General features: G+C 44.4%; 1 protein-coding gene across 2 annotated transcripts in view; it reads left to right on the top strand.

The window, feature by feature from the left end:
- The window catches only part of GRIN2D (glutamate ionotropic receptor NMDA type subunit 2D), a 1,678,351-nt gene that overhangs the window by 1,020,656 nt on the left and 634,728 nt on the right, over positions 1 to 22,967 (top strand). For both annotated transcript variants that reach the window (XM_069637325.1, XM_069637330.1), the window contains exon 5: positions 7,238 to 7,449. In XM_069637325.1, coding sequence (XP_069493426.1) covers positions 7,238 to 7,449 — 212 coding nt within the window. The remainder of the gene's footprint in view (positions 1 to 7,237; positions 7,450 to 22,967) is intronic.

Raw genomic sequence — 22,967 nt, 5'->3', positions numbered from 1 at the left:
TCTACTCACATCATAGAACTTGCCAAGAAAGCCCCCTTTCAGCTTCACCTCCTCAGAGGCATTCTTCCTTTCCTCACTTTCCCCCAGAAAATCAATGCCTCCAGAGTTCTGGTCCTCTTTAGGCTGGACTACTGTAACAGCCTCTTCCTCAATGTACCTTTATCCTCCCTCGGCCCCCTACAACTAATCCAGAATAGGACTGCAAGAATTATCCTTGGCCTCAAGCCCAGGGACCTCATCTGTCCAGCCCTTAAATCTCTCCACTGGCTCCAGGTAGCTGCAAGGATCAAGTTCAAGACCCTCTGCACCGTCCACAAGACTTTCTGGGTCCTGGGGCCCCACTGCATCCAACTCTCTCTCCCTAAATATCTCCCTGCTAGAGCCCTTTGGTCTTCTAGCTCCAACTCTCTGCAGAGCAGATGCTTTTCCAAGCAGAGCGTGGGGGTAGATTTCTCTCTTCGGCAGGAGCCTCCCTCTGGAATTGCCTCCCTACCCCTCTCAGGCTTGGGCCGGATCTCCTTAAGTTCCGGAAGCTTCTCAAGATCCACCTTTTCTCTCCCCCCTCCCTTTCTAATACCTCCGTCTGCTGCTTCGACTGGCTGCCTTGTCTCTTCTGTGTCCTACAAGTAATCAGACCCTCCTCGTCCAGTCTACTCCAGCACCCTCCATAACCTACAACTGCCTTGCTTGCCCCCCCAAACCCCTCCCTGACTAGCCTGGTGGGGTGTGCCCACCTACCACCCCGTCCTCACAGTTAGCATGTGGCTCCCACCCCCATCATCCCCGGGCACTTGCCCTCCTTTTCTCCCTTGGCACTTGCCCAGCCATTGGGCCCTCTTCTTCCCCTCCTCCCTCCCACCTTAGCACAATCCCTTCCAATCTGGACTATTCATGGCCAACTGCATTTTGCATCTGTAGCCTTGCATGGCCCATTGAGAATGCAGGCTGGGGCTGCAGCTCTGAATGTGTGCAGGGGGTGCTCTTGTGCCTCCTCGCACATTCAGAGTTGATGGGGCATAGTCCAGGGGGCACTGCAGCTCCTGAGTGCATGTGCAGAAACCATAAAGCTCTTCCTGCTTCCTGTGTATAAAGCACGGGAGCCAGAGAGTTGGAGAGCCATCACAGGATCATGTCCCCCTCATGATGGTGGAGCAGATTCTGGACTGGACTGCAGGTAAGAAAACAAAAGGAATGTGAATGTGTATTTGTGTTTGTGTGTAGGAATGAGCATATGTTTGAGAGCGCACATGAATAAAAGAATGTATGTTATGTGGGTTTACATGTGAAGGAGAGAGTGTATGTTATGTGTGGTTGGGTGAAAGAGTTATGAATGCTGTGAATGCTCATGGGTTTGTGAATGAATGTGTATGGGTGCCTGAGGGAATGTGGTTGAATGCTGAATGAATACTTGTGGCTGTTTGCACCCAGCATGGTGAGCAGACCTCTGATTGGGGGATGCAGGAGGGTGGCAGGGGATGATTTTTACTGGTCATCACTGTTGATGCAAACATAAGTGTTGTTACACGGCTAGAACAGACTGCATTGCTGCAGCCAATCTGGTTAATTTTCTGCTTCTGGCATGGCATTTTTATTATGGGGCATCAAGGCTAAAGCAAACATGATAAATGTTATTATGTGGCTACACAGGCTCACATTGCTGCAACCAGTTTGGTTACATTTACTGATATCTGCCATGACATTTATTTTACTGGACATCAATGTAAAATCAAACACAATAGGTTTTGTTGCATGGCTGGACTGAATGAATTGCCGCAACCAGTTTGCTTATGTTTCATTACTTTGCCACTGACATGGCATGTTTTGTTGGGCATCCTGGTGAAAGTAAATGAAACTGTTCTTATGACTCTAGACAGGGCTACATTGCTGCAGCCAGTCTTGCTGTGTTTTCTTCTTGGGGCATGACATTTTTACGGTGCATCAAGGGTAAACTAATCACAGTGAGTGTTATTATGTGGCTAGACCGGCCTACACTGGTGCAGCTAGTTTGGATATATATTTTCTAACTATGGCATGCCATTTTGTACTGGCAAATCCTACAGGAAAATGTTCTTATATGGTAATTCCGGGGTATGTTGTGCAGCCTCCATGGATATTTATGGACACAGCCAGCATGAACATGTTTTTTTTTCATACTGACACATATTGTGTGCAAAGTCATGAACATTAGTTGGAAAATGCTTGTTGCACTGTTGGTGACTACTGGAGTTTTTCATGTGTTACCCTACAACACGAAATGTAAACGGTGTGGCTTTTGACACATTTTCTTTTAATGAAAGCAAAATGTACCATTTTAACCCATTATTTTAAAATGTTCTCGTGGTGAAAACCCCTCACCCACAAACTCCAGTTGGCTGGTTCAGCCTCCATCTCTACACGTAGTCGCGTACGGGAGAAAGATTATGCCCCTCCAATTAAAACATTCACCAGTCAACACTCGCCCTATCCAAAAAGCAAAACAATTAGCAGTAATGTCCAGATGTGCTTTTTTCTTCTTCTTCTTCTTCTTCTTAATTGTCGGATGCGTGGGGGGACCCAAGCAGGCGCTTCCCCATCCTAAAGGATGATGTGCACCAGACCCACCAATAAATACTTAGCTCACATAAACTCACAACTCCTCCCACCGCCCCGTCTGCCTCACAAAATCCAACATCACACTGCTCCTCCTCCTGCCTCTCACCCCGTCACCTCCCAGCAAAGCCTTCCCACTCAGCTCAGCCACACCCAGCGCAGACAACCGAACCCTCATCAATTCTCTCTCCTCAACATGTCTCTCACACCTAATCAGAAAATGTCCCACAGTCTCAGGCACCCCACACACCCAGATGTGCTTTTATCTTCAGCCTCAAACCTAATTCAACATCCATTGCTTGCTGTTTGTAAAAGAAACATTGCTTTACAAAATATTTTGCATCTCTACTTAACCCTCCAACCACTCCTTTCTCACCCAAGCGAATATACATTGCTATACAGGTAGTGCGCGACCAACTGCATAACCAAATAACAAACACCCAACCCGAATGAGTGCACATCGATCGCAGTTTCTTGCAGACGCACTGCCAAGGAATATTGGCAAACGACATTGAAGTGCGAGCCTGTATGCTAGAGAAAGAGCCAAGCAAAATTAAATCTGCCGTAACATCGCATAGATACATTTATGCAGTGCGGGACGTGTATTGAAATAGACAGAGGGCAGGGATGTCGCATTTCTGACATCTCAGCTCTCCTGAGAGTTCATATTCCCAGTCTCTTGTTTTCCAGTTTGAAGTTCTACATTTTCGAAGCCTTTATGTTTCTTGTGCCCAGTGAATGTGACAGTGTACACTGCCACTCACTCTCCCATGGGAAATGGCTGGCTTGCCTCACCGCGCTTTGATCCCAGAGGAGATGGTGAGTGGTGGCGAATCCAAACAGGAGTTTCAAAATGGCCGACTCTTGTCTCATTTCGATACATATGAACACTGTATGGTTTTCAGTCATTTTGATTCAGTAGCTTGTACTTTCGAATGCTCATTGACTTGCATTACATTCGGATTGTGATGCAAGTCAATGGGGCTGCAGGAATTCTGTCTGATCTATTCAAATTACTATGTAACAGATTTTATGGCACGGCACACTTCAGCCAGGGACTCCTTCCACTGACACTGTAGTTGGCACACTAAAACACACCTTTTTATTTTTGTTTTAACCCTGCATTCTTGCCTTGAATAGGCACCCAACCCGTCTCACACCCACCTTAACAAACAGCCTGTGTCGCAATGGACCATGAACCAGGCCGGTGTGTAACAAAGAAATATTTATTTATTTTTAGAATTCAAATGAAAAATCAGAGCAAAACCAATTTTAGGGCAGCAATAATGCAAAATGTTATAATACAATTAATTCAACTTTCTGACATCATCTACATAAACCTAAAATAGAAATGGAAGCAAAATCACTTTTTTTACAATCATAGATGGCACATATGTTATGCACTCCCCCTGCAACACTCCCCCAAACACCTGCTAACTAAATTCTGTGTGGATGGAAAGCAGTGGCAAGGATTCAGCAAAAGGATGGAAAAATCAGTTTTTAAATTGGACCCACCACCCCAGAATGGGAGGCCAAAAAAAGAACCTTCAAAGTGAGCAAAATGGCATACTCACTGGATTTCACTGGTTACTTATGGATCAGTTTCACCTGCAGTAGGATAGCTTGGACAGAAATGTGTGTGGCTGTACTAAAGAGACAAGGAAGCTGACAGGCTACTGAGTAGGGCACTTAAGCAACGGGAACACAGGTGAGAAAATGGATTTTGGGGAGGAAAACAATGCAACAAAAATCACACATGGCAGAATTGCAATTTCTTATTTCACACAGGCTTTAAACTGGCAAACATCTAATAAAAAAGAGCTTAGCAATCAAAATCGGAAATCGGTTTTGGGATTTGGAAACAAAGACAGATAGGATACTGAGGGAAAGGGATGACTTTTATGGGATGATGATATGGATTTTATTATGGGAAATGCAAATTGGATTTTTAAAGGAAAGCAAAATACATGGGTAAAATCATTTTTTTTAGCACAATGATTAGTTCTACTGAAACTATATGTAAAGGCTATAATTAGTAAAAACACGCGACAGAATTGTTACTTTCGAAGTGCAACAATAATGAATGTGAATTTTCAATGGGAAATTAATTAATTTATTCCAAATGATACTAGGGACTTACACAGGTAATTGAAGGAAATAGAAAAGACAAATGCTAACAGATATAGACTAAACAAATTCTCTAGGGCAAGGATGAACAGAGGATACTGGCAATTTGGGAAATGACTAGGGTTTTTTATGGGATTTTATTGCGGTTTGAACAGGAAGCAAGGTAAAATAGCAGGATATGCAGTTTTTGGGTACAGGGTGAGGGGATACTTACAAAGCAAGCTTGGGTTTGGTAATGTGGACAGCCAGCAGGGCCTCTATATGGTGAGGCCACAGATCTGGTCACATGCAGCAGGGTCAAGAGATCTGTTTATTACATCTGCTGGCTCTCCTGGTGGGGAACAGCTGGGCAAAGTCTGGTCACTGTGGACAGTGGGATGGGTCAGCTGGGCAAAGATTCTGGTCACTGGATTCTACTAAAGGGGATCAGTTGCCTTTCCGTCTTTCTCCCTGGATTATTGGGTATGCCTGGGTCTGGATAGGTGGTTCTGTCTGGATCTGGATCTGGAGTCTTGGAATCTTGAAGGGTGAATTTTGAATGTTGAATATCCATGTGTCTCCCTGTCTACCCCTTATAAAGCCAGAATGACATCAGAGAATTTTACAATATGGGCAGAAGTATCCTGGACTTACCCCCTGAATGGGATAAGCCAGCCTATTGGGGTTGCCTCCTTACTCCGGGCTGATTGGTCCAAAGGAAGTGACCTCACCTTAGGTGTGTGCATATTTATGACTCCCTTTGTCTCACAAGCCTATTTTTCACAAAAGTCGATTATGGAACAAAACGTCATATATACAATAGTCATCATCATAAAAATCAGATAGGCATATCCCATATTTCACAAGGAATATGCAGGTTTGAACGCCAATTCTGTGCTATGTTGCCTCATCCTTGGGCACAATTGTGATGTTTTCAGGAGCAACACTTTATCTAAAATTCAACAAATGGCTACAGATGTGCATAATAGTATTTGGCATAGTTTCCCCTAGTTTGATATCTGTGACATTTATGCTTCCCCCAGAATTGCATTTTTCCTGCCATTTCAGTTCACGATGTGCCAGAAAGATGCACTTCGTGTTATTGTGCTTGTCCAAAAATCACATTACAACTGTCATTACTGCTTATTCGTATTGCAGGGAAAAATGTCTTAAAGTATAAATGTCCTGCATTGTCAATGAGGTAGATATGCCAAAGATGTGGGTGGCACTGCCACACCCACAATCCAAATTTTCTCCCCTAGGTCAGCTTTCACAAGGGTTTCCATGACTCCCCTTAGAAGTCCTCCAGTTTGAATGTAGAGGAAATCACCCCTGAGGCAAAACTCAGGGCATCCTTTGTCCTTGGGAGCAGTTCTGCCTGGCAGTCTGGGAGAACCTGTAATTATCACACTTGTCAGGTCCATAAGAACAGGGCCCCTGCCATTGCAGTATCAGTTCACGGGGAGGTGTGACATTGGCCTTGTTGCCAAACTGATTTGACAGAAATTCCAGGGCCTCAGCCAGTATGATTTGCTTTTGGGGGTGGGGGGCGGAAAGAGAGCACAATAGATATCTTTGCAGCCCCTCCCCCCACATGTACAATTGTGTTTCTCTGTGAGCTACAGTATTATTACACATTTAGCTTTCTCAATGTCATTTTCTGCTTTGCAAAAACAGATTTACCCATGTTCTTTTTCTCTCATGTTTATGTCACAAAACACCTTTTTTTCCCGTACACAGCTTCCTTCGCATTTACTTTCTGAAAGGCTTTTTATAGATCTGGTCAGTTTCTGGACATAGAGATATGCTTGAAAATGGTTTCTTGGTAATGGAGACGAGGCAAAAGAGAGTATCTTTTCATTGAAGTACTTTGCATGTGTTGCTTTATTTCAAAAAGTAAATTCAAGCCGTGCAGACTTGAAGCAGAATTCTTTTGTTTTTCATGTACTTTACTGATAAAACAATGCCACTCTTGCGAGGGATGGCCTTATTTGTTGGTGTTCAAAATAAAATACATGGACATGGCTGTGTTTTAATAGACCAAAACTGTGAGATGTTTGAAATGAAAGTAGCACCAGTGCAATGCCGTTTTAAATGTAAGTCATTTTACTGTGCAGCCTTGAATGTTTAAATGACAGAACAGCAATTTACAGCCATTCTGAATTTCAATGGTTTTCTCTTGATTCACGTGAATGACAACAAAATGCAGCTATTCTTGGGGTGGCTGTGTTCAACTCTCGCCCCATATGTGCTCAGCAGACCAAAGCAAAGCCATTTTTGGGTGACTGCTAAAATGCAGTTTTTGTTGTAGGGTGGGGGGGGTTCTGCCTTGGGCCTTAAATATACCCCACAACAATGACTTTTTTGTTTTGGCTTCAGAGTCTAGCTAAAGCAGAACCCACATGTATGTCTAGCGGAACTCCAACCATTGAAATGCTATCTTTTTAAACCCTAGTTCACCCCTTTATCTAAATGATGTTTCCCCACATGCTGTCTTCTGGTTGGTCACGTGTGTACATTTCCTTGATCTTTTCTGACACAGGTTGGGCTCTGGGAGCATGGGGGCCTCCGGATGAAGTACCCTGTATGGTCACGTTACGGCAAGTTCCTGCAACCAGTAGACGATGACCAGCACCTCACGGTGGCAACGTTGGAGGAACGTCCATTCGTCATTGTGGAAAGTGTCGACCCCGCAACTGGAACCTGCATTCGTGACTCAGTACCCTGTCGGAAGCAGCTCAACAAAACTGACAAGTACAAAACCATTTTGCCACAATTATTTACTTGTTTTTGTCTCAGTGTCACACATTCATAAGTGCTGATTTTTATTTTTTTGCTTCATTCTTGTTCATCCCATATTGCACATGTGTATTGTGTGTGACTTTATGTAGGAAACATTAGCGCATACCAATGTTTCAAAATGCTGTATCGTCCTACAATAATATCACGGCAGTGGGATATGGATTTCGTATTCCACTTGCATTTCCTCACCGAAATGGAAAGTGACACGATCTCTGCCCCTTGATTCTCAGCTCTTAAGTGGAGGGTGACACCAAAGCAAGGTTGCCTTGGGTGGCAGTACCCCAGTTGTTTTTACTTGCCCAGGTCCTTTATGTGCCCTTCACTGCTGCTCTCGTTCTCTCTCAGAACATCTTGGCGGAGTATATTTCTGTCAAATGGTCACTAATTTGACCTTGGGAGATACCATGCTCCCAGAAGGGGTGACACACCACACTTACCCATCTACTATTCAGTGTATTGCGCAGTGGTTCTGTGCACAATACAGTGGTTTATCCAGATGGCAATGGCAATCTCTATCCATCAACAGACAGATGCCAAGATACTATAATGAAAATGGCAGGATTGCGCGGTAATGCACAAGACAACAAAGAGTGAGTGTCACTCTGTGGCTCTCAAAGCATTACTAAACTCGTTGTGAAGTAGACACTAGATCTGACAGGAAACACCCACACAAGTTTGGCCTGCACTTTGTGCTCCTACGTGCAAGACTAGTACTGAACTAGACTTTCTCCATAGTCTTTGAACAACAGTAGATGATTCCAGTGAACTAAGTTGTGAAACCTCGGGTTATTGCAAACAACACTATTTACGACTGTGTTTATTTGCTGCAGTCACATAAAACACACGTTCAATATCAAGAGTTGGGAATGAAAGAAGGTCACAGTTACGCATACATTAGTACCTGTCATCAACAGTGAAATATCAGCTGGCACCCAATGTGCCCCCCCCCATGTGAAACCCATAAAGGACCTCTGTTTGATTTATTTCTTTTTGATGGGTTGCCAATACACCTACAGAGAAAGTAAATGCTGGTCTGGTCACCACTCTTTCCACAGCCCGGCGGTAGACATAGACTGCACTGCCCATGTGCAAGGTTTGACCCGTGCTGCATGCATGGTAACGTATGGGGACACGTTGAAGCCCATCTGCGCGACTGTGTTCTTCGCTTGTGCCGGGTTGCATTGGCAAGTGGGTAGAACATGGGCCTTCTCTTAAGGAGAAGTCATGAGACCCGCGTTTATATGGCATATCTGCCAATGACTTTTTGGAATTGGATTTATTTTTTTGCTATTGTTTTTATCACACAACTACAGAATTATAATAAGCCGATTGGTGTATTAGGCAACGCAGTATGCAGTAAATGTAGTGGCCAGGGTGACTGAGGGGAAAAGTTAGTTGAGGGCGAACAATTCCTGCTCCATGTTAGTCAACATGTCTCAAACCACCCTGGCCATCCAGCACTGTTTCTTTTTTTTAAAAGTACCATAGTCGGTCCACTATGTACCGATACACTTCTTCATATGATATTTGCGTCATAGGCAATACAGTACACTGGTGGTCTGTGTAAAATGCACACATTTCAGTGCTCCATCATGACCAATGCCACTTTCTCCCTCTCTTCAAACTGGCACTAGTCGTGCTACGGTCATGGACGACTTTTTAAAATGTCTTCTAGTGACCAAGAAGTGCCGCCCTTGCTTCCCTCCTCTAGCCCATCCGTTCCCATCGGGCTCGGGGGAATAGCTCAGCGGCACCGTGCTCGATGACACGGAGTAACACAGGTTCGATCCCCTGGTCCGCACCTAGAAACCGCTGGGTATTAAGCGTGTTATAATATCATATTGGATGCTTATGAAAAGATGCACGGCAGTAGCGAACACTTGCCGGAGGGTCACATCCCCACCAAAACAGCCAACGGAATCACAAAATGTAAAAGAACTGTAAGGAAGATTGTAATTAGTTTTTATAACGTGCGTTTTACCCAGAGGTTTCTAAGCACGGACCAGGGGTTCGAATCTCCATCGCTCTGTGTCGTCTTGTTTGCAAGGCAAGCACTTTGTCCCGTGAGCTATCCTCCCAGCTAGGAACTAAAAAAGATAGGAACCAAAAAAGGCTGCCGACCCATAGTTCACATTTTGAGAAATATGCCACAATACAGAGACAGCATTGCATTTATTACTATTTTGCCCCAAAATCAAAAACAACATTGTTTGCCAAACCAGTTCTATTAAATCGCTGATGGCATTATGCCAAACCGTCTCTGGGCATCTCGATGCATGGAGAGTCTTTTTACAGCTAGCAAATCAGTACACACACTCCTGCGGGCAAACAAGCAGCAACAGTAAACACCGCTCCAAGTGTACAGAAGCCTGCATACAACATACAGTACTGAAAACTACAGCGAGCCTTTGCCTTCTGTGCGCTTCCATTGCTTCGCCGTTAAGGTCCTACACCCGGAGGAGATTCGAAGATCATCAACCGAGCCCTACCTGTCACAAAGCACTCTGCTACAAAGCGACAATCTGTGTTGCAGTGCACAAAGCTCGTTGCCAATCTAAGCATGTCTCTTTCTGCTCCATTTACACTTTTACAAAATCAACAAAAGCAAGCATTGGCAAAGTTAGTTTGGGCTTTTGCATTGGGGTGGGGGGGCGTCTGGAACCGCAAACTCACCTTTTGTTTTGGACTACAACTCCTGTGATCAATCACCATTGGCAATGCTTTATTGAGCTGATGGGAGTTGTAGTCCAAACCATCTGATGAGTCAATTTATCCAGATGCCTGAAGAATGTGCTTGGTGCTGATTGCGTTAAAAAAGAGACACACATCTACCATCTATACTTCTTTCTATTTTTTTGATTCCAGGTTTAGTGTTGTGGTTGGAATTAGGGTTGGGAGGACCCACCCACTAGCCACCTTTTTACTTCTCCTCTACTCCTTCATTCCATAAATCGCTGCTCTGGAGTATGTTTGGCGTATTTGAAATTCCTGCCCTTTGTCCTTTCTTGTCAATGAAACCATACAATCCAAAAGAAGGTCCCCACCAAGTAGCACTAGGCGTTTCACTTAAAAGTGTATGCAGAAGGGTGTCAGTACTATCACTAAATGTTCCCAGTTTGATAACAATCAGCAGCGCCATAATCCACTATGCAGTGTCAATAAATCTCGCCATGCGAGCAGTCCTTTCAACTTGTCCTGTGGTCATTATCTGGTAATGTTGTATTGTATGCATGCCGAAATGGACTACAGCAGCTGCTAAAAAGAACCAAAAAAAACAATGTACTGATGTCGGTAACTGATCAACATTTAACAGCCACAGTGTTGTCCACTCCATCCATGACTAAAAATGCTAGCTGAGAACAGCGGCCAAACATCGATTAGTGAGTTGATTGGAAACCATGGGTAACAAGTAGCAGCCATTGGCAACCTTTGGCAGCTGCAATGTATTTTCATGACTGAATCCCAGGCAGGCCAGGCCAGGTGTGAATGCCCCACCTTGCTGTAAGAGCAGTCAGAGTGTAGAAGAGAGAGAGAGAGAGAGAGAGAGAGGATTCTAGTGTACAATAGGGTGCATGGGCGGCAGTCGGGCAGGTGTAAGGTAGTGTTGACAATACACAAGAGACAAAAAGTACTGCCTCTTTAGCTGTGCTTTAAGTAACAACACACACAAACAATGACTAACCTCTGGTTTGTGGTATGTAGGACAATTATATGAGTGCCTGCACTTTTGAGGGCAAAGCAATGTAATGATGTGAGTACCTGGACATTTGGGGCCCAATACCTAGAAAAAGTGCAAAGTCCCCCAAAGTACTTTGCGCGTTAAACAACGTTGCACCTACCTGCACGCAAAAGTAAGTTTTGCGCCTTCCCCGTATTCACGGACTTCTAACCGCAAAGTAACCCTAGGTGCAAAGAAAATAGAGAAGAACCCGGAACACCCACGACACACCCCCAGGCAAACCAAAACCAGCGACGCATACCAACCTTTGTGCCTACCTTGTCCCCATCATCAAGCACCCCAACAATACTATGGGCAGTCCCCTAGTAACTAAGGCAGCATCCCGGCGACACTGCATACAACCCCCTGTAACCCAAAACTGTATCCCGGTTAAGCTGCGTACGATCCCTCATATTTCTAGACTGCACCGTGTTAATTTGCATATGATCAACCCTAACACCAAGCATTACCTCAACTACGCGCCATCACCCCTAAAATGCTACCTTAATGCTACCTTTGCACGTCATATTCTACGTGCATAGTGCTTTGCACCTCCTATCATGTGGCAGTGAGTTCACAAGGTTTGCTTGTGACTTTTCCCGGTGTGAAGTTGCACGCTGAAATCCATGAATTCGGTTGGGTTTGCTCTTGAATGTGTGTGCAATTTCTCTGTGTGACCTGGCACTCATCACGCCCACGTTATTCTATGTCCTCCCTCATTTTGCGCAAAGAATGGGGAATATGCATGTTCTGCCCCCTAGTTATTGCTCTGTGTAGCCCCGTCCCACATTTTGCTTGAAATGTTGCGCACAGCACTCGACTGCATGTAAAGTTGTAACAGACCAGTGCAAAGACCCAGAAATGCACGCAAAATCCAATCCATGAATTGGTGAAAGGTGTTTTGTTGCTGAAAAGTGTGCAAAGTCACTTTTCAGCGTGCAAGAAATTGCATTAATCGGGCCTATGGTGTCAAAAGCTGGCAGTGGTGCGAATTCCTGGCCTTTGTATGGCAGTAGCGTGTATGTGATAGCAAAGCATTGCATATGATGTGAATAATGGAGCACATGATAGCATTAACTGCTATGTGTTATTGTATATTATGTTATGTTGATTTATACCACACACCACTACCACCCAGGGGCAGGCTCCAGGCGCTTATGCCTGGCAAACTCCTGTATGAAAGACAAAACTAGCTTTGCCAGTGCTGGTTTTTTCTTTTTTTAACAGTATACATAGAAATAGAAACAGACCCAATCAGGAGGAAATGAGCCTTGCTTACTGCCGTATGGTGCAATAGCATTGTCACTTTGTAGTACAGTGCATTGCGACATCTGGCGATGCAGATGGGTTGACGCTCGTCTATGTTTAAGTACACAGTACAGCAAATACTGTTGTGGTTGGGTTGTCTCACTTGTCCTGTGCACTTGCTTTGTACTTGAAGATAGTCTCTCCATGTATCGAAATGCCCAGCACAGGCTCAAATAATCTGCCCAGGGATCAATTGGCACAGGTTAGGTACTGCTTATCAAACAATGTCGTTTTTGGATAAAATAATAATACTAGGAATGTGCCTCTTTATTGAAATGTGTGCTTTAGTTTGGCATGCCTTTTTAATTTCTTACATTTCTAACATTTTGGGAGCTGGTGGGATGAGGGTGCACTATAATATGGAGATGTCAACCTCTACTGGCAAGGTTTTCGCGCCCTATATGTTTTCACATGGAAGCCCATTGTTGTCTGGTGTTGATGGCTAGAGGAGGGGTGGCCTGCAAGGAGAAAGCAGCTGGAGCTGAACCCTGCTTATGAGTAAGGTGGAGGATTGGTCATTCATTTACAAGCTTCCAATATGAACTGTAAAAACGGTAAACACTGCACACATTCCCCAGGCGCTTATTTTTGGTACCTATGTCCTGCACCCAAAAAAGAGTATATAGAAACAAATGAAAAAAGTAAAATGTCCGAATTAATGAACTGGAGCGGATCAAATCCAGGGACATTGTTGAATAGGGAACACCCAACTCAATAGGTGTTTGCCCAGTTGCTGATGCACATGTAAGGATTGAACTCTGGTTCCCAGTTCATATGTGCACCAGGTTTGCTTTCAATGCAGCGGCAACCAGAGCTACAAGTGTCTGACCTCCATGGCGCTTGAATGGACACCTACATCCCACTCTCCTCCCACTCACAGAGTACCTATATCCAGGAACGGCTCTTGAATGTGCGCGGGCTTCTTGCCCCCTTGAATGTCCAGGAACCACCAACTGGTGTAATGATGAACAGCGTCTCCAAAGGCTGTGCACAACCAATATCGAAGATATATAGTGGCCAAAACAGCATTGGGATCTGAGGACGGTGTGGATGATAAAAAAGTGATGCGGTCAAGACTTGCTAATAGGCCCTGTAGGAGTTTCCTTTGAACCATTCTGCTTCCTTGCTCCATAAGCACCACAGATGGATACTTGATCATCCATCCTCCTACCACCCCCCCTTCCCGGGGGATGTCCTAGAGTGCCCCGGGGATGTGGAATGGACTCTCATTAGAGGATCTGGGATTCAGTGCTAAATGCTATGGACCCTTGTTGATGGCTTACTTTTGGCCTTCCATCACCGCCTAGGGTGCATGCCACCCTGGAGGTGAGCGGGTGCCAGATTTACAACATTTACTGTATGTTCCACCTCTACAACCTTCCTTCTTTTGGAAGCATTCAATGGTTTGAAATCTATCAGTGATTGGGCTGCCATTTTGAGCTAGATTGTTTATCCCAATCTCTTTACATGCTCTGAACGTAATGGAAAGAATCTCTGTGACAGGCTGGACTTGTGAGATTTTGTTTTCCAACAAGCCAGCCAAGTAGCACACTGTAGGAACCCCATCCCGAGGCTATCTTCCCCTAGACATTATGGTCTATGGCAGATTCCAAATTTCAATAATGAAAGATATATGCAGCATGTAGTACGAGAAGGGCTTTAAATCGGCTGGGTCTTCCCAGGTCCAAACCCCAGCAAAGCTAGAAAAAGTCTTCTGAGGCAGGCTCTTGCTGGGTCACGGTTTTTGCTCAAGACTGACAGCCAGTTTTCTGCCCAGTGGTTCCTGCCCATGACTACCGAAGAGCAATCAAGTCCCCTCAGCCCTCAAAAAGGAAGAACATAAACAAAGTACATTCTAATTTGAATGGTCACTTTTGGCTAGCACTCAATTGAAAGCCATTTAAATTAGAATAGTTTTGAAGATGATACTCCATCCTTTAAAAGCATTTTTAAATATAATATTTGGATTTTACGTTCCAAAATCATCTCTGAATTTGGATAAGAGTACAGCAAAAATATGCACGCTGTTATTGTTTTTTGCGGGAAATTCTGCCCTTCAGTATCTCTTGCATAGGTATTGTTTTGAAATTTTACAGAGACCACACCACCTCTGCACCTACCTTTCTACTCTTCGAGCTGCGCCTTCATAACAAATTCCACTGCTCCCTCACTCTTGTCCTGACTCCAAAAATAATACATTACAAGGTGTGCAATTTGGAACCAGGGCACCAAGCCTGGCATCTCCAAATAAGCAGTGCTGCGAGACCTTGGCAACAACATCGTAGCACTCTCTGCCTCAGCCTGCAAAATGGTGAGCATGAGCGTAGATCCCTTTTGGTATCGTGCAAGCAATGGATGGGGTTGCACCAAATAATCAAACCAACTCAGGAAGACGCAAAGTTTGATGTTTTATTAATAATTGTCTAAAACAGGGAGTTACAACGGACATCAACAGACGTTTGCTTGAGCTCTCAGTACATTTTACATAAAAACACATTTACATACTAAAGTTTCATCATACATGACGTCACACTACATGGAAAATGAGAAAAACCTACAATGGGTTCTGATATGCCCAAGGGGAACATCTAAATATACTTTCTATAAGGGGTTGGATTGTGATTGGATATCTACTGTCAGGTGGACAACTCATGCCTTCCTCTAAAACATGTTATCTTCAACACTATTAAGTACACAGTATATCATTGGCTCTCAAACTATATGGCCCTTTGTTATATGGCCCTCTACAATTGGTTAGCACGCTTGTGCCATGTCTGGAACATTTGGTTCACTTGACAGCATGTGAGCTCAGACCCAGGTGCCAGGAGGTGGACTTGACTTTACCTCCCCACTGAATTAGCCCAAAGTCTCTCATCACCCATACCTTCTGCCATGAAGTATTCTTGTCTCTGGGAATATAAGGGAGTGCGTGCAGTCACTATCGCTGTTCTGGAACTCCAAGCTCAACTATATTTCCATTTTTGGCTCACATGACAGGAGACCACAATTTGGTCCATTTTGCAGCATTTAAATGAATGTCTTAAATGAATAAAACTTGATACACATGGTGTTCTTTCTTTGCACCTTAACAAGGGATAATTCAGCTTCTCACTTTCACTCCCTTTGAGAATAGATAACCGGCCTTGGCTGATTTGACTTTGATACCAGGTCAAACAGTGTCGCCATTTGTATCCTCAATCTCAGCTACTTCTTGCTGCGACACAGTTCTCTGCCTTTTCTCTCCATGGGTCCGTGCTTACTAAATTCATGACACCGATGTCCAGCTTCTATGCAATGGCGGCTTTGCATGCAGTCTATTCACTATGTATAGCCAGCTTCTAAGATTACGTTACCTACTTCCATTGCTGCATCTGTACAGTTATTGTACAGCTTTAATTTTCTGCAGTGCGTCACACACATGCAATGTTCTCTTCATATAGGAATGTTTACTCGATTCTTAACTTCGTCATCAGGTTCTAGAGAGTCTATGCATTCTCTTCAGCTAGTATCCTCAGTGTGTCACGTTCGCCTCTCGTGACGTCGCCAGCTCCTCTTTAAACGCTCTCATTTTCCTTCAGGGAGTTCCTCCCTCAGATTGTCGTCTCTTCGGGAATACATTTGATAGGGCTTTTTCAGTGGGTATCTTCTTTCTAATATCTGTCATGGTATGGTCACAACTGCTGGTGTCAAACATGGCACAATCTCAGGCTTCCAACATACAGGAGCTACGGGGGAGGGACTTCCTGCAGAGGCATGTAACTGCGTCTCTACAAGCACATTTAACATTGTCCACTAAAATAATTGTGTACTTTATTAAAGTAAAAAGAAGCTTGACCATTTGGTTCCTCATGTATTTGCAGTCTTGCATATGCAGAATAGGGTTTTTACTCTGAACTTTGGGTATAGTGAATGTGTAAAAGCAAGAGTACTGATCCTACAGGATTGGTGCCACTCATACCGTGAAGCTTACAATTATAGTAAACAGTTATTACTAAGAAGTGCTCCACCACCCTGGCTCTTTACAGACCTCCACCCCTTTTTTAATTGAATTGAAGGCACTGAGTAGGAGTCAGTTAGATGAACATACATACATTCTGCCCTTTGCAGCACATGCAGAAAAGCGAGCTCAATCTCAGTGTCCATGCTCTCTACACGTCTAGTTCCCAGTGGCTCAGAGGAAGAATGGAGATGATGGGATCCCAGCCCAGCCACTGCCACCTGGTGCGCTACTCGCCATGCTTTACCCTGCCACTAAGGCACAGATGTTGCTTAACACTTCTCCCCCCTTGAGTTCATATGTCTAAGGATAGAGAGAGGGGACTGTGTAGCTCAACCCTGGTCACATATTGTACACTTAAATAGGGATCAAGCCACGAGGAAGGCTTCATTGTCCCTTCACGTTGATCTGTGTTTTCAAACCATGGAGAGCAACATGGCAGTGGGATAGGGTGATAACTTAAGGTGGCAGAAATAGGAAATGATTACAGGAAAGTGAATCTTAGGTCGGCGGGTTCAAAGTGTCCAGAGCTTTCACATTTCCTATGGCCATGTCGGAGAAGGCCATACAATCGTTTTTCTTTATCATTTAGGTTTTTGGGGCTTGTAGTTTTTTTCTTTACCATTTGAAACTTAAGAAAACTACAAGTCCCGGAGTTCCAAGTAATAACAGGAATTAATGGCATTCGTTCACATGTCTGCAGGAAAGACAGCTCTTTCATTAATGCCGGTAAGATAGCTCAGCGGGTTGAGGGCTTGCTGCTGCAGGTTCAAATCCCGGATAGGCCAACTCATCCTTTTATCCTTCCAAGATAGATAAATGAGTACCAATTTCGGTTGGGTGAAATTGTATGTAAATATGTGCTCTGTAAAGTGCTTTGGATTAAGTCGCTATATAAGAGAGTCAGGGGTAATAAAAGAATGCATGAATGCATGCTCCCTAGTCTGACTCTATTCTGACTATGTGTTCATATGTTTATTTTCTCTAGTGCATCTCTTCGGCTTCTGTTGCTCTCTCTCTCAACTACTTTGCTTTGTTCCAATACATATCACCCAGTCCTGTTGTATCCTTACGTCCATCATTAAGAACATGTCTTCTACTTCATCTTCTTTTTCTTCTTCTACTTCGTCTTCTTGCCTTGTTTGCACTGGTTTGAACTACCCAGTTAACACTCACTGCATAGTGTGTGTATGACAGTTCCGTTATTGTTAGGTCTCTTTACATGCTGTGTTTTGAATCTTCTATACCACAGTGCAACATTGTTACCATGTTGACGTGTCACACACAGGTCATACGTGATATTACAGGTTGCAGAGTATCATTGATGGTACACACTTATTAATACCTCCATTAGCACACGCATCTCCATGTACCAATAATGTGCACAGGTTGTTCCAAACCACATATATTCAAGCGCAGGGTCATCAATGGTCAATCTGCAGTATTATATACAAATGACATTGGTGACCTCATCACCACTCACAACCTAAATGAACTCTTTATCACAGAGACATGGCTCATTGTGATGTCCAGTCCACATGCATCCTGGATGTCCTCATACCCAGAGGCAACAGCAGTTCACATAGGGGATACTGGCAGAGGTCTCACACTCATTTCATACTCCAGGAACATACTGGGTCTGTAATAATGGAACTCCTTACTGTCCACTTCCAGCGTACTCACACTCAGACAGTCCCCTTCTACCTGATATAATGACCACCACAAACCAACAAGGCCTTTCTCGATGAAATCACAGCCTCATCTCAACAGTATCCATCAACAACAAAACAAACATCTTCCTCTGAGGGTTCAACTTATACGGAAAAAAAACCTGCCATAAATGGTCAAATTGTCACAAATACAACCAAACATCTGGGGTACATACTTGACCTGGTTTTCACAACCTCTGAAGCCATCAACAATCCTCCACCCCTAGCACTGAACTGGTCAAACCAAACCATACAGCTATAACCATCCTGCTCACACCAAACCTTTCCCCAACCAATGCCAACCCAAACCAAACAACATACCCCTCCATGCCTTCAAAAGCGTTCTCATAAATACACTTGGCCTCTGTGTCCATCCCCTCAGAAAACACCTGCCAACACCCATTCACCACTGGAAACTTGACTCAGCAAACATAAGCCCCCCACACCTTGGTACATACAGGAAATAACAACAAGCCTCATCTTCTTGGCCTTTGTGCTCAACCCCCCACTCATACTGCTTCTCATCATCAGCAACACATCTGTTATGCAATGCACCTTGCATGAAGCACTGAAAATGGGAAGGCTAACCCCTGGTCAAGAAACCCACATTCAATCCCGGGCAACCTGCCTAACTGTCACCCCATGACAGAGCGCTGCTTGTTCAGCAAAGTGATTGAGAAGCACTACCCAGTTCCATGAAAGGATCACTTAGCTCAATCTCCTACAGGACTACCAGTTCGTATTATGACGGCCACCATCCAAGTTATCGATTACGTTCTCTGCATCCTAGACAAAAGGAACCTCAGCTTCCTTGTCTTACTCATTATCTCTGCCTCCTTTGATACCAATGACCATGAAGCCATCCACAGCATCCTCACCTGGCATGCGCATTGACAGACCAATCATAAGTGGTTTACCTCCAACCTTTCCAACAGCGATAGTCTTGTAAGATCCCAACAGATTTACATGATATCCCAAAACCTGCAGAGTTTTGCAAAGCTCCTTCCAGTGCCCTATCATTTTCAACCTCTATATTGAACATCTGGTGGAACTCCTTGTCAACATCAATGTCAAAATAAACAAATCTACAGCTGACATGCAGCTTTACCTAAAGATCAGTTGCATCCATGGCATCCATCGACTCAAGCACTGCCTATCTGCATTCAAGCCTGAATGTTAAGTGCCTACCTGAAGGGCAAAATCCCCCATTGTTGCTATGAATTGTGACCTCTCATTCAAAACGAGCATCTTCAAGGAGAACCATATATTATGTAACCAGCTGACGCTCAGTTTCAGAATAGTTGTTGAATCTCTGGTCATCCCCCACTGGGATGGTTGCAACACCCTACTTATAAGGTTCCCAGATGCTACCTTAGTTCTCGAGACATCTCTCCAGCATGCTGCTGCATGCCTGCATAATGTTCAAGACAGCCTGCATTACCTACCAAGCAGTTGCAACTAAAAACATTGCTCATATGTATTTATTAATTTTTGCATTTGTAGACCGCCTGAGCCCAGAGGCATCAAGGCACTGTTTCAAGACCAGTTACTCAAAAAGGAAGCTTCACAAGATGAGGGTGGGGGGAACAGCACTACAGGCATTTGAGAGGTTTTACAGTGTCACTTGCTGAGGCATGCAAGGGGCATGCCTTATCATGACCACAGGTTATAAGAATAGCAACGTTTTTAGGGCTTTTCGGAAGGCCCAGTATGATTCCTATGCTCGTAGTGCATATGGGAGGGCGTTCCAATGCTTGGCAGAGAAACTCCCCATCTCCAGAGTCCAGTGCACTATTAGACACACAACATTGGCTGACAGCAACACAAAAAATAAAACTGTAAATGAGAAACAACTGGGAACGAGGCCTTTGTCTGCTATGCACCTTGTCTCTGGAACAGGCCATCAACGTGGCTGGCCTCTCCATCCACACTTCAGAGTAACCTGAAGACTCAACTCTTTAAACAAGATCTCACCAATTGCTGATCCGTCTAACCCTACTTCTCCCCCTTCAGAGCCCCCCCCCCCCACACACCTACCTATCCCAGCTGCCTCTGCTCCTGCTGCACCCTACCTGTGACCACCTTGATCCATCCACTACATAGAGCTCAGCGATGTTTCCAAGCTAGATGTGCGCTTTATAACACCCTGGCAATCACTGCACACCCTTTTCGCCATATTCCAGACCGTACACATCTGTCTCCATAGCCCACATTAAACACATCGTACTCACATCCCTCCACAGTCCAGAGTGCACACACTTTCCTCAATAGCCCAGTTGGTGCATGCTTTCCTTCATACTGCTGATTGTATACAGCTCTTCACTTATTCCATATTCTAACCACTTTCATATATACTCCAGATTATGCACACACCACCCTATCAATTCGAGATTGGGTGCACTTCCCTTCTTAGCCTCACATGTGCTTAGTTCTTGGAATATTATAGACTGAGTAACACTACATTCCAAATTGTATAACTAAGATTACACTCACTATGCCACCCAAAATGGCACGAAATGCTGCTCCCAGTTCAGGTTTTCTGAAGGAAACCACTGCACCACACCATAGGCTCCTGACTATTCCAGGCTCTACATGTTTTACACCAGGACCTAGGATCTCTTTCCTCCATGCGCCATATTGAAAACTGCTAGCCCGCACTCTAGTTTGTCGACACTTGCCTCCAACCTCCAGCTTTAATCGATGACGCTCCATAAATCTGAGCACACACATATCCCTTCATTGCACGCCCTTCACATTAGCCCACAGTGTGCATACCTTCTTCCATACCCCAGATTGCAAACACGCCAATTCAGTCTCCAGATTGTAGCTCCACACATCAGACTGTTCGTAAACACCCCATCACCCCAGTACCTTAAATGAAACCACTTCCATCTGCATCCAAGCTTGGTCACACATCTCACTGGGCCACCTATTTAAAACAGGTCTCTCCATACCCCAGAATATCTGCACAGACCAATCTACACACTCGAGATATGAACTCCCTCCATGCCCTCGCGTGTAGGTCTTCCTGTACTCCAGCTTCTGCACATCGCTCCACATTCCAGATTCTACACACTTCACACCATTCTCAAAATGGTACAAATTTCACTCTATACATCCCTTACATCCTACCCCAGATTGTACACTCGTTCACTCCTCTCCAGACTGTATACACTTCACTCTATACACACATATTGTACACACCTCCAGCAAAGCCCAGAGTGTGCACACCTTCTACCATACCCTAGATTGCAACCCCCCATGTTTACATTGCTGAATATGTACACATCCTCATCACCATACATCGTACCTTATTTCTTCTGAATCTTAGATTCAACCCCTTTCATCCTATCCATCTTGTTCACTGGTCTGTGATACCTTGCGTTGTGACACATCACTCCATACCCTAGATTGCAACCTCTTTTGTCTCAATCTCAGATTGTACACACCCATTACAGTGTGAGTTTATAGCCCTATCCAAATTAGACATGCCATCCCCACACATCTCAGATCATTCACCACTATTTCTGTGCATTACACCGTGATCCAATTGGTGTGTCTCTAAATGTGTATGTGTACATGCCTCTACATACTCCAACTACAATGCTCGGTGCCTCAGTCAACACGCTGTGACTTATTACAACTGCTGGTAAAGTGTCAGTGTTTCCTTTACTACCACTCTACCGCCACATTACCACACCACCGCACTATGGGCTTGGAGGTAAAGTTGAGGTTGTACCTCCATCTATGTAGGTCATCCACTATGCCCAGAATGTGGTGGATTTACCAGGCGATATTATCGTTTGCATGAAATCCATTGAGAATCCCTATGACGACCTCTGAACTCCCAAAATGTGGAGTTACACTGCCTTGCCACCACTTGTAATCCCCTAGTAAATCGGCAGGACCAAGTGGCGGAAACAGTATTTGAGTTTGGTGATAATTCTGAAGATTTACCACCAAATTACTGCCAGACTGGAAATGAGGCCCGCTGTGCTTTGCCTTCCATATTTCCCATCATTCCATATGCGTACAACTCTGATCTCGCGCACCCCCTTTTGCGCAGATTGTTTGGCCCCGCGACAAGGAATTTTTTTTTTCATTTCACTTATAGAGCTCTTGCTGTACTCGGAGCTCTTTGAAGATAATTGCCGGATGAATGGTTCTGTTCTTCACATTAGGCTTGCCAAGGAAGTCAGGTCCCCAACAGAATCGAAGATTTGGGCAATTAGCAAACTTTGCTTTCTTAGTTCTGCTGATAACAGCAGCCAATTAATGGACAGGTTCGCGTCTTTAATCTGCCGAGGTGCACGGCAGACAAACCGAAAGGTGTGAGTGAATGCAAATCAGATGGGCGTGCGCCTAAGCTCAAAGAATCGGGGTCACAGAATCAATGGAACCCATTCCAATTAGACGGCTCGAGATTGATGGGGACTGGCACCATCACACAGGAGGGGGAGGGGGAGGGTGACAACTCTGAGAATTTCATAAAGGTAGATGCTACCTCTGTGGCTCACTATATCGCAGTACTATTGAACATGCCAGCAAGATAGCTCAGTCGGGTTGTGCACTTGATGCTGTGATTTACAGGTCGCAGGTTCCAGTCCTGGCAAAGCCAACTCAGCCTTTCGTCCTTCCTAGGTTAATAAATGAGTACCAACCTTTGTTGACATGGTGTATGTAAATTTGCTCTATGTACAGCACTTAGGAATACGTGCCATTTAAACAAACTTATCAT

This window comes from Ambystoma mexicanum, chromosome 1q, assembly GCF_040938575.1.
Source record: "Ambystoma mexicanum isolate Mex_15411 chromosome 1q, UKY_AmexF1_1, whole genome shotgun sequence".
NCBI classification, from domain to species: domain Eukaryota; kingdom Metazoa; phylum Chordata; class Amphibia; order Caudata; family Ambystomatidae; genus Ambystoma; species Ambystoma mexicanum.
The sequence above is the reverse complement of the archived record's forward strand: the minus strand, read 5'-3'. Positions and strand labels throughout refer to the sequence as shown.